Genomic DNA, 12,929 nt, shown 5'->3' on the forward strand with positions numbered 1-12,929 from the left:
AAGAAGGCGGCGGGGCAGAGGTGAGTCCGGAGATGCTGTGTTGCGACCGCAGGGTGTGACTGGGTGTTGTGTATATATGAATATGGGTCACCTATTTGGGAGAGCAGGATCGTATCTGTTTATCACCAGTTAACCCCTAAGCCTCGTCCGTAAAATGGTAAGGAGGCATCTTTCTGGAGCATCAGTTTTCTTTGAAGGTTGACAGGAGGAAAAAGTAACCTATTACATGATAGACAACATAAAAATGGGTTTTTATGTTAAAACAGACATGTTTAGTATGGATTAAAATGCTAATTTAACATGTTTTTAAAGCAAGAAAGAAGGTTGCAAAATAATTGTTATGAAATGCTTGATTTTATCAGTTGAGACCCTCAAGTTCAGAAACATACTTTCTTATGTACATTTAATGAAACTACTAAAATATTTAGGTTTAACTCTACCACCTCTTTGTTTTCTGTTTATTCCACCTGTTCACGATCTTAACCTTTTCAGAATACAGGTTCTTTTGCAGTTCTTCAATTTGTGTTTACCTGATGTTTCCTCATCATTTATACATTTTTAAAAAGATTTTTTTTTTTTTTTTTGAGAAAGAGAGCCTGCAAGTCTGTGGAAGGAGAGGGAGAGAGAATCTCTCTCTTTTTTTTTTCTTTTGACAGAGAGACACAGGGTCCTTTTTGTGAACTGTACAGGGACCTCTTTATTTTGAAGAATCATGACCTATATTTCTAGAAAGCTTATATTTGTTCTCTTAAAGTTTCTTCCATTCAGTTTGCTCCTCTCTCTCTTGAACTCCTTTTATCTGGGTATTGAAATTCCTAATTTTATCTGTTATCCTTCTCATCTTTTACTACCTTTTTAAAACTTTTTTTTCCTACAACTGAGTGATTTCCACAACACAATTTCCCATATCTGCTATTAAATTTTTACTATAGCTATCTTTTTTTTTATTTCAAGAGCAGTTTTTAGGGGCACCTGGGTGGTTCAGTCAGTTAAGTGTCTGCCTTTGGCTCAGGTCGTGATTCCAGGGTCCTGGGATCAAGTCCCACATTGGGCTCCCTGCTCAGTGGAGAACCTGCTTCTCCCTCTCTCTGCTGCTCCCCCTGCTTGTGCTCTCTCTCTGTCAAATAAATAAATGAAATCTTAAAAAAAAAAAAAAAGAATAAACTTTTAAAAAAGAGCAGTTTTTATAGTACCTGTTATTTGTTTCCTTAATATAGTATCTTATCTCTCTGTGGTATTGTGGGGGGGGCGGTTGGTGGGTTGTTTCTGTTTTTTTGTCTTTTTCTGTTCCTTACATGTATCCATTTCCTTGGAAATTTTTTTTCATTGTTTTCATTTGTCTTTCGTATTACTAGGTTTACATTAACATTATTAGGTTTTCCCTAATTTACAGATTAATAGCTGTCCTTTCATCTTTTCTTAATGCACTAAAAAGATGACTGTAATATCTATATATAATGAGGACTTGTCAACTTGCAAGCTTCTTTATAGAACTATTGGTCAAGAATTCAGACATTTCTGGGGCGCCTGGGTGGCTCAGTTGTTAAGCGTCTGCCTTCAGCTCGGGTCGTGATCCCGGGGTCCTGGGATCGAGCCCCGCATCGGGCTTCCTGCTCTGCGGGAAGCCTGCTTCTCCCTCTCCCACTCCCGCTGCTTGTGTTCCCTCTCTCACTGTGTCTCTCTCTGTCAAATAAATAAACAAAATCTTAAAAAAAAAAAGAATTCAGACATTTGTTTGTCAGTCTCAAAATGTTAGTATTACAGGTTTTCTCCTGGGCTGTTCCATTTCTCCAGAGAAGAGTCTTCTCATCTCTCTTCTCTATAGGAGAAAAATCCTATACATGTAAAGAATGTGGGAAAACCTTCAGCAGGAAATCAATTCTCACAAAGCATGAGAAAATTCATATTGGAGAAAAACCTTTTAAATGTAATGAATGTGGAACAGCCTTTAGCCAGAAGCAATATCTCATTAAACATCACAACATTCATACAGGAGAGAAACCCTTTGAGTGTAATAAATGTGGAAAATCCTTCTCTCAAATTACATCACTTTTTGTACAGGTGAGAATTCACACAGGTGATAAGTCTTATGATTATGAGGTATGTGGGAAAGCCTTCTCACAAAGCTCATCTCTTACTGTACATACGAGAAGTCATACAGATGAGAAACCCTATGGATGTAATCAGTGCGGGAAAGCTTTCTGTTCATTCTCAGCTCTTGCTTTACATGTGAGAACACATACAGGTGAGAAGCCTTATCAGTGTAGAGATTGTGGGAAAGCATTCAGCCAGAAGTCACACCACGTTAGGCATCAGAAAATTCATACTCATTAAAGATAATATTAATGCCTTGATAGCAAAGCCTTCAGTAGGAACTTACACCTCCTACACATCAGAGAATTCATCGTGGGGTAAAACATTATGAATGTAGGAAAGCCTTTAGCAGGAGCTCAAAATATGAGAACATTCTTATGAGGAGAAACATTAATATAATGAAAATCCTGAGTCCAACAAAATTTTCAGTAAACATCATAGTTAATGCTGAACCTTTGGAAACATTCCCATTAAAGTCAGAGACAAGGGGCGCCTGGGTGGCTCAGTCGGTTGAGCGACTGCCTTCGGCTCAGGTCATGATCCCAGGGTCCTGGGATCGAGTCCCACATCGGGCTCCCTGCTCTGTGGGGAGCCTGCTTCTCCCTCTCCCACTCCCCCTGCTTGTGTTCCCTCTCTCGCTGTGTCTCTCTCTGTCAAATAAATAAATAAAATCTTTAAAAAAAAAAAGTCAGAGACAAGACATGGATGCCTGATATCACAAGTTAGTATAATCCTAGAGACCAGAGCCAATGCAATAAAATGAAGTATAAGGATTGAAAAGGAATACATATTTTCAGATGATATAATTTTTATATAGTTATGATTATTAAAACTTTGTGATATGCATTAATAGATATTAGGTTAATAGAATGGAATATGAAGCCTACATACAGTTCAATTCTGTAAAGAAATTATGACCTAATTAAACAATGTTTTGGGTGATTATTGCCTTTCTCTGTAGAAAAAAAGATTCCTACCTCTTATCGTACATTGAAAAAAGAAAAATCCACTGTGAAAAAAAAAATCTGAAACTTTAGGAAAATGACTTAGTAAACCTGAATAGATTTTCCTAAAGTATACCTCAAAACACCCCAAAATTTCTTTTTTTAGTATTATGCCTTAGAGAAACTCCAATACAATAGAGAGAGATGTGTACCATAATGTTCTTTGCAGTGTGATTTCTGGCAGCAAAAACTATTAGCATGATTTCTAGCAGCCAAATATTGGGAGTGGAAGGAATTGGAAATGCCTGTCATTAGGTAAAAGGTTGAATAAAATGTGTTATATTTATATGATAGAATAATGTACAGCAATTTACCGCAACAAACCATATCTAAATGGATTAATAAGGATGATCTAAAAACCATGATCTTGAGTGAAAAACAAATCAAAGGGCAGATGATGCACATAATATAATAATATCTCTAACTGGAATAAAACAATATTAGATTGTATATTGGTTATGGGTATAGATATGTATGGAAAGGTATAAAAAAGGATTGGATGATTGTATGCTAAATTCGTGATGGTGATTGCCTTTGGGGACAAGGAAGAAGAATGGGATGGGGTGATGGTTACAGAGATTTTGGCTTCACATCTAAATATGTATGTTATTTAAAAACTACAAAGAAACATAAAATATTTTACTTCTACATGGTGGTAATACACATATTTGTCTTGCTATTTTTTGTGTTTGTGAAGTTCTTCATAGTTGAAAAGGTGGATTTATATTACCAATAGAAATAACGTAACAGTGGTCTCCATTTCCAGTCAGATTACTAAAGGTGTATTTTTTGAGAAGTTTTTGTAAGCTGTTAGGTCTATTGAACATCACAAACCATAAGCTATGAAAGAACTTTGGGGGGCGCCTGGGTGGCTCAGTCAGTTAAGCATCTGCCTTCGGCTCGGTTCATGATCCCAGGGTCCTGGGATTGAGCCCCACTGCATTGGCTCCACGCCCAGTAGGGAGTCTGCTTGTCTCTCCTACCCTTCCCCTGCTCGTGCTCTCTCTCTCTCAAATAAATAAATCTTTTTTTAAGTAAATAAGTAAATACCAGTCCTTACTAAGTAATCCTGTCTTCCAGCTGTGTGTTGGCCTTGATACATATGCAGCTTCCTGCTCTGTCATAGAAAGAAAGCAGACCTCTCAGGCCACCTGCACCACACAACACTTTCCCAGGAACTTCTTTAGTCAGGCACCTCTTCCTTCCTCGCTCCTCACACTTAATTGTGTAAGAAGGAGTTTACCACCACGTACTGCCATGCCCTGGTGTGGCCACAGGAGCTCAGCCAAGCACTGGAGAGTGCAGTAAGAGTGGCAGAGGGGCTCTGTTCAAGAAATCCAGAGAGTCTGCAGCTGCCCCTCAAAGACCATTCCACACATTCATTTTCTAATTAGTCACACGTCAAAGGGGAGCAGAGGGACAGATGGATGGACTAGCATTCACACAAGCTGTGGTTGAAAGAATTCTGATTTTCCAAAACTGGTCTAACAGGGTGGTAGATGTGGTGATGTTAGTTGGGGTGGAAGAAGATTCATACCGTGTATTTGTTTAGTGACCCCAAAGATTTTAAATTATATTATCATTTGTATTTAATGACCATTAAATGCTCAGAAACTGATTAAGGTACCATGTTTTGATTCACAGTTTTTACGCCAAACCATTTCTTTGTTGTGTTTTGTTCTCTAAAAAATTCTAAGATTTACCCAACTCTGATTATATTTGTATTTCTCATGCCTATGTTTTAAAATTTGTATCCATGGGTTTTCTTTTGTCCCTTTCTTCTGAATCCTGGAAGAACTTTGTCTTTGACATCAGTGATATGATTTTTGAAGTGTCAATTTTTTTTTAAAGATTTTATTTATCCACTTGACAGAGAGAGAGAGCACAAGCAGGCAGAGTGGCAGGCAGAGGGAGAAGGAGAAGCAGGCTCCCCGCTGAGCAGAGACCCTGATGCGGGGCCAGGATCCTGGGATCATGACCTGAGCCAAAGGCAGACACTCAACCAACTGAGCCACCCAGGTGCCCCTGAAGTGTCAATTTTTTAAAAAATTGAGTTACAGCTCTCAGCTGCTAATACCAATGCTTCTTATAGTGGTGAAGTTTTGGTAGTTACTCAAAATTGTTAGATTCAGTTATATGCAGTTTTGTTTTTTGGTAGGGGAGAAAAATGTTTTTCTAATAGAACGTATTTCTGAAAACTTCTAATTGCTTACTATGTAAAATTACTCAACTAATTTATTAAAAATGAAATCAGAGGGGCACCTGGGTGGCTCAGTTGGTTAAGTGTCTGACACTTGATTTTGGCTTAGATCATGATCTCAGGGACATGAGATCAAGCCCTGTGTTGCTACACTCAGCATGGAGTCTGCTTGAAATGCTGTCTCCCCTCTCTTTTTGCCCCTCCCCCACTCACGTGCTCATTCTCTCTAAATAAATAAAATACAAATAAAAAATTTTAACAATACTCTCTATATATTAATTCATTGGATCCTTATGATGCAAGTATTATCATAATTCACAATTTTCCAGATAAGGAAGCTGAGGCAAGTTGTCCAAGGTAAGCTAGCAAATGATAGAGCTAGAAATCAAACCCCAGCAGCCTGGTTCTTACTCACTATGCTTTATTTCTTCTCACACAAGACCCTAGACGAGACTTTCATGAATTAGAAAAATCAATAAATGGATACTTAAAAAAATGAGTGAATAAATGAATACATGGATTGCTGAATCAAAATTAACTCATGGAAAAAAAAGAATAAGCCACTGGACAGTAAGAAAAATGATCAGAAGTGTTTTTATTTCTTTTAAGGATTTTATTTATTTATTTATTTATTTATTTATTTATTTATTTGAGAGAGAGAGAAACAGCATGAGAGGGGAGAGGGTCAGAGGGAGAAGCAGGCTCTCCGCTGAGCCGGAAGCCCGACGTGGGACTCGATCCCAGGACTCCGGGATCATGACCTGAGTCAAAGGCAGTCGCTTAACCAACTGAGGCACCCAGGCGCCCCAGAAGTGTTTTTGTTTTTGTTTTTTTGTGTTTTTTTTGAGCTTTTATATTTGAGTTTATTCTTCATTTTTTTTTTAAAGATTTTATTTATTTATTTGACAGAGAGAGACACAGCGAGAGAGGGAACACAAGCAGGGGGAGTGGGAGAGGGAGAAGCAGGCTCCCCACAGAGCAGGGAGCCCGATGCGGGACTCGATCCCAGGACCGTGGGATCATGACCTGAGCTGAAGGCAGTCGCTCAACCAACTGAGCCACCCAGGCGCCCCTTCATTTAACTTTTAAAACACGACTATAGTTGAATATTAAAACAAAAACAATAGCAAGTAGTGAGCTATGATTACAGTCCTTCACTCATTCACTACTGCATATAAAATGCCAGCAGTGTTATTCACTGGCCCCATTAAGAGGTCTGACACTGAACACCACCCCTGGAATGATGTTCATCATCCTCAGAGGCTTCCCCATTGTAATGGCGCCATCTTTCCTGATTTGGATCAAAGTCCCCCGGTTCTACCTGGTCCATTTCATCAGTCTCTTCTACTTCCTTCCTCTCAGGTAGGAGTTTTTCCAGCAAAGAGAGTTTATCAGGAGAGAGAAAGCCATTCTCAGGAAAGTTTACCTTAAATTCAATGATTAGGCGACCCTTCTCATATGGTCTACAATAAATTGGCATGCCTTCATTTAGCACACACTTGATATCTCCATGCTTGACAATTTGACCTGGGTGAGAGGTGATGACGATGGTTCGGTTGTCAAGAGTAGATATTGGCTTTTGAAAGCCGCACAGTGCTTCAACCAGCTGTATGTCCATACACATGAAAAGGTCTTCTCCTCGCCGAGTAAAAACAGCGTGGTCCTTCTGATCTAAAACAATGATAATATCTCCTGGTTCCAGTCCTGGTTCTTGGTCTCCTTCACCATGGAATGTTATCTTCTGGCCATCCTTCATGCCTTTGTCAATATGAACTTCTAGAATCTTCTTCTCTCGAACTATCTTCCTCCCATTGCAGCTTTTACATCTATCTTTGGGACTGATCCGTTCCCCATGGCCCTGGCACTCCATGCACACAGACTGAATTTGCTGAACCATTCCAGGTCCTATCTGATGAATTCTTATTTGCATTCCAGTACCTCAGCAATTGGGACAACATTCGACTGCTCCTTTCTTACCACCTCAGCCTTCATATTTATCGCAAATCACATTCTTTTGCAGAGCTAGTTTTCGTGTTGCACCATTATATAAATCTTCTAAGGTTACTGAGAGCTGATGCACAACATTTTTACCTCTCCTTTCTCTCTGCATCCTTCCTCCTCCTCCAAAAAACATATCAAAGATGTCCATGGGGGAGCCAAAACCACCACCAGCTCCACCTTCTTTAATTGCCTATTCTCCTCCTTTGTCATATAATTCCCTTTTCTTTGCATCAGAGAGTACTTCGTAAGCTTGAGAAATCTGTTTAAACTTGTCTCCTTCATTTGGATTCTTATCAGGGTGATACTTCAAGGCCAGTTTCCTGTAGGCCTTTTTCAATTCCTCTTGGGTGGCATTGGGTTTGACCCCCAAAACATCATAGTAAGTGGTTTCTTTCACCATTTTCTACAGCCGGTGAGAGGGCAGAGGCCGGTGTTGGGGAGCAGGAAGGAGCGCGTTGCTGGGCGCAGCTCGGGCAGCTGCCGCTCCTCCGTGTCTCACCGAGCGTTCTGGAAAGTTCCCCAGAAGTGTTTTTAAAAAGTAGGTATTTGAGAGGGATGAAAACACATAAGTATAAATAAATGCAAAAGAGCAAATAAAAAAGAACAAGACCTTAAGGACTGGGAAAAGATGTCCATTGGGGAAGAACAAGGGCACCTCCCTTTTTGAAATGAGAGAGAAACAGGTAAGGGTAGCACAGAGAATAGTCATCGGGACACAGAGAGGACATGCTGAAAGATTTTATCTCCTCCCAATGTCCCAGGCCTTTCTCCATAGGCCATGGCCTTTGAGGAGAGCTTCCCACTAAAGATCTCAAGGTTGTTTCTGGGGCTTTCCCCCACCTGATCAACCCCTGCCTGGGCACAGTCCTTCTGTCACATCCAATCATCCAGGGCTCTTTCCCGTGTTCGCATAAGGAGATCACATCTGGCTTAGAAATGGAATATTCTCTTCACACACACACACACACACACACACAGAAGAAAAGAAAAGAAAAGAAAAGAAATGGGACTTGACCAAGTTGTAGAGATTCCAGAATTCAAATCCAGTTGCTTAGAAATGAAGGAAGAGAGGCAATCCCAGATAGGATTTTAAAAGGTGGGGGGCAGGGAGGAAAGGTTTTCTGGAGATAAGATGAAATTGCCCAAAGGAGCCGCTCATTCCCAAACTTACAAAGCACAAACTACTCCCTTAAGAAAAGAGAAGAAAAAAAAAAGAAGAAGAAAGAAAGAAAGAAAAGGGAAGAGAAATTCTTCTAGGCACATGAAAGACGACCCATAAAAGCACAAATAAGAAATTCCAGAAATATTTGGAGATGGATATGCTTACCCACTGAAATTGGGCTGCTATAGTTCTGTAACATCACATCTCTATACAAATCCTTCTGAGCAGAGTCCAGGCATTCCTACTCTTCCTAAGAAAAGTCTACAGCCATATCCCTGAACATCACCAATCTCTGGAAAAACAAATCCGTGTAGTACTAGTGAAATTGAAGGAAATATTTTAAAATGGAAGAATCAGAACTGTAAAAGGACACTGAGGAGAAAGGGTGAAAGGCTGGAGCTAGAAGTTTGTGTTATAATACAGCACAGTAAAATAATTAGAGTACATGCACGTTGCTTAAGCATGGTAGGACTTTTCCATTATCCTTATATACCTGGAAGTGAACAAAATCTATGTAGAGATTAAAAAAACAAAAAACAGGGGCGCCTAGGTGGCTCCATCAGTTAAGTGTATGGCTCTTGATTTTGGTTCAAGTCATGATCTCAGGGTCATGAGACTGGGTCCCACGTCAGGCTCCACGTGGAGTCTGCTTAAGAGTCTCTCTCTCCCTCTCCCCCTATCCTCTCCCCACCCCACTCCACTCCCACTTGTGCACCTGCTCTCTCTCTAAAAAAAAACAAAAACAAAAACAAAAAACAATGTTTATGAAATACAAAGCAAACTATAGGCTTGGTAATAAACAAATTATAAAAAAAAAAAACCACATGAATTCCTCATCTCCCATGAAGAACTAAACAAGAAAAAGGATTTTTCCATAACATCTTATAATAATAAATATTTCCTTCTTGGAAAACAGAATTAGAACCAGGAACTAAAACATGGCTGGATCTGGGAACAAGAGAACTTCAGAACTGGAAAGATGAAGGCTGGGCCTTCATTTTACTGTAATTTTTAAAAAACAAACTCAAGCTTACAGAATAGTTGGAAGTACAGTGGAAAGACATGCCCCATACCTGAATACTTCAGAGTGTGTCTCTCACAAACCAAGGACATTCTCACATATGACACAATACAACCATCACCATCAAAATCAGGAAATTAATATTGATACGCTATTACCTATCCTCAAACATACCATGTGAATTTTGCCAATTGTCCCAATAATGTCCTTCATGGCAAAATGAGTTCAATATCATGTCATGTCTCCTTAGTTCATTCCATCTGAATCACTTCTTCAGTACTCTTTGATTTCCATGAATTTGACAATTTTGAAGATTATGGGCCAGTTACTTTGTGGAATTACCCTAAATTTAGTATTGCCTGATACTTCCTCATGATTAGATTCAGATTATACATCTTTGGTGGGAAGGTCACAGAAGTAATACTATGTTCTCAGTGTACTGTATCACGTTATACACAACTTGTCCCATTATTGATGATATTCACTTAGATCATTAAATTAAGGTGGTGTCTGTCAGACTTAGCTAAGGAAGAAAGCTTAAGAGGATGTAAGTAAATATTCCATTCATCAAATTTTCAATATATTTATTTTTTATATCAGTATGGATTCGTGGTTTCTCACTGTTGGAGAAGGGAGTTACAAATATTGAGAAGGGAAAAATTAGAATAAATACTGTGGTGTTAGAATGAAATTAGAGGAATCAGTGTGAACTCACGGTTTCTAATATATACAGTTAAATATAGAAATAAGTAAAGATGCTTAGATTTTGGCTCCTAAATATTTGGCTCCTAAATGCTTAGATTTGGCTCCTAAAAATTTCCTACTTAAAAGGATATTGAGGGGCACCTGGCTGGCTCAGTTGGAGGAGTGCAACTCTTGATCTCAGGGTCATGAGTAGGAGCCCCATGCTATTCCATCATGTGGATACAGAATGATTTACTCATAATTTATCTATTATTGTATATGAACTCTGGGCCAGGTCTTTGTACTACATAATTCTCCTTATCTCTAAGTATATCCATAAAAAAATATCCAGAAGTAAAATCACTGAAAGTTAAAGGTCATTCCCAGATATTACATAGTTTTTGATTCTAAATAAATCATTCTAAATCTTTTGAGGTTAGACTCCCTTTGGTGGATATTATGAAAATATACATTCCTCTCCTCCCAAGATGGAACTGGACTTTTGGGGTCCACCTAAACACTGTCCAATAAAAACATAATACAAGCCATACATGTTAAATTTTCTTATAGCCATATTTTTTTAAAGTAATAGAAGATAAAATGAATTTTAATAATATACATTATTTAATCCAATATTTTCAAATATTATTTCATCATGCAATCAATATAAAAGAATTATTCATAGGATATTTTACATTCTTTGTTTCCTACTAGGTCTTTGAAATCTGAATGTATTTTATACTTACAGCCCATCTCAATTCTGATCAGTTACATTTCAAGTGCTCAATGGCCACTTGTGGCCAGTAGCTACCATATTGCACAGCACAGGCTCAGTATTATAGCTCCCATCTTTCACTGTGACAGGAACACCTAGGGAAAAGATTACTGAATGATCTTGATTAAGAATTCTCACGAGAAGGAAAACAAACACTCTCATGCTCTGAAAAAATAAGAAGTCACTTTCAGGAAAGAAAACAGCCACTAACCTCAGAGTTTATAGATCACCATTTTTTTCCTTGTCCTCTGGGCACCTTTCTTGGAAATGGGCAGAAATAGGAGAAGGAATCATGAAATATGGGCTCCTGCTTGTAACCCAGAGTGACCCAGAAAAATCACAGCCTCAATCCTTCCCCACTTGTCACAGACCCACAGAGGGAATCTGGGCAAGCAGGCCCTCCCAGGATTAGAGAAGAACCAAATTCCTCTACAAGGTGGTCCAAGGTAGGGCAATTCAGAGGCTATAGGGGAATCTCCTCCTTCTATTCCAGAGTTAAACTGGTGGAAACCTCCAAGTTTCATTTTAAGACCTGGCATAGAGCATGGAGACCCTTCACCTCAAAACTTTACTCTAGGCTCATGTTCTTCCTTGCGGGTGATTTCTATGAAACTCTCCTGTCACAATAAGGTGAGAGGGTAGAGGGGCAGCAGAGACCGCACAGTCAGAAGCTTCCAGAAATCTAACATTCACAGTTAGCCTCCGGGTGCACATCACTCCCATAATGCCCAATCTGTATCAGCTCCTAATAGGATACGGCTTGGAGATGCCAAGAGAAAACTGTACAGGTCCTGCTCGCATGAGGGTGTAGTGGCACTGTTGTGAAGCGAGGGGACAGGCCTGGGAGAAAAACAGGGGATTGGCACTAATACCAACCCCAGAAACACAGAAATAAGAATCTGTACCCATCCCCTGCCAGTTACATTCCTATGGTCAAACGCTCACAACTTCCCTCACGGTCTTCAAAATCCCCAAAAGTACCATTGCACAGCCAATAGAGATCCCAGAAACACTGAAATGAAGACAGAAACCTCTCACACCCACTCGCCTCACAGCCAAACTCTAATATTGTGACACAGGGTAACCACACTCATAGTCGCCTTTACAGAGACGCAAAAGCGGCCACAGAAACACTATCACGCTGTCATAATCCAACCAACCCATATCCCGGAGACACAATTATGGAGATTAAAAAAAAAAAAAATGGGGCAACTGGCTGGCTCAGTCAGTGGAGCATGCGACTCTTGGTTTTGGCGTTGTAAGTTCGAACCCCACATTAGATGTAGAGAGATTACTTTAAAATCTTAAAAACCGGGCGCCTGGGTGGCTCAGTTGGTTAAGCAACTGCCTTCGGCTCAGGTCATGATCCTGGAGTCCCGAGATCGAGCCCCGCATCGGGCTCCCTGCTCAGCAGGGAGTCTGCTTCTCCCTCTGACCCTCCCCCCCTCATGCTCTCTCTCTCTCATTCTCTCTCTCAAATAAATAAATAAAATCTTAAAAATCTTAAAAACCAAAAACAAACCCCAGGTATGGAGATTATGCTCATACCATCTCCACTGCTCTTCACCTCCAAACCCTTACCAAAATAAATAACACAGACGGTGACATGCAGTCACACACAATCACATTCACACAGCCGTACCACACTACACTTCCACTAGCTGAACAACACAAATATAAAGCAACCCCTCCAGTACATAGTCAATAACATAGACAAGAGACACACACAGTCCACGCCGTCACAAACGGCCACACGCATAATCCTGCAGTCACAATCATGCAAGCGTCACACAGCCAGCCGGCGCCTCACCCCACCCCACCCCTCGTGCGCGCGCGCGCGCGTCCCCGCCGCCGGCTCCGCGCTCCCTCACCGACCGCCTCTCGAGGGTGGGTTCGGCCGGCTTCAAACCGCACAAACGAAGCTCCCGCGAGGCCGCAGCCTGGCTCCTAGGCGACGGATCTGGGACAGAGAGTAGCCTTGGGCACAG

At 40.3% G+C, this 12,929-nt stretch overlaps 1 protein-coding gene and 1 pseudogene across 2 annotated transcripts in view; one reads left to right on the forward strand and one right to left on the reverse strand.

Annotated features, from left to right (window-relative positions):
• ZNF567 (zinc finger protein 567) overlaps window positions 1–2,349 on the forward strand; it is a 67,156-nt gene extending 64,807 nt beyond the window's left edge. The window contains exon 7 of the mRNA XM_035023665.1: window positions 1,850–2,349. Coding sequence (XP_034879556.1) covers window positions 1,850–2,334 — 485 coding nt within the window. The 3' untranslated portion in view covers window positions 2,335–2,349. The remainder of the gene's footprint in view (window positions 1–1,849) is intronic.
• Window positions 2,350–6,368: 4,019 nt separating this feature from the next.
• Window positions 6,369–8,814, reverse strand: LOC118022839 (annotated as a pseudogene). The gene is made up of 2 exons (XR_004682576.1): window positions 8,627–8,814; window positions 6,369–7,806 (listed from the first exon to the last, which is right to left on the reverse strand). The product of XR_004682576.1 is annotated as a dnaJ homolog subfamily A member 1-like (transcript).
• Window positions 8,815–12,929: the final 4,115 nt, after the last annotated feature.

This window comes from Mirounga leonina, unplaced genomic scaffold, assembly GCF_011800145.1.
Source record: "Mirounga leonina isolate KUSES-001 unplaced genomic scaffold, KU_Mleo_1.0 Mir_177, whole genome shotgun sequence".
In the NCBI taxonomy this organism is placed as follows: domain Eukaryota; kingdom Metazoa; phylum Chordata; class Mammalia; order Carnivora; family Phocidae; genus Mirounga; species Mirounga leonina.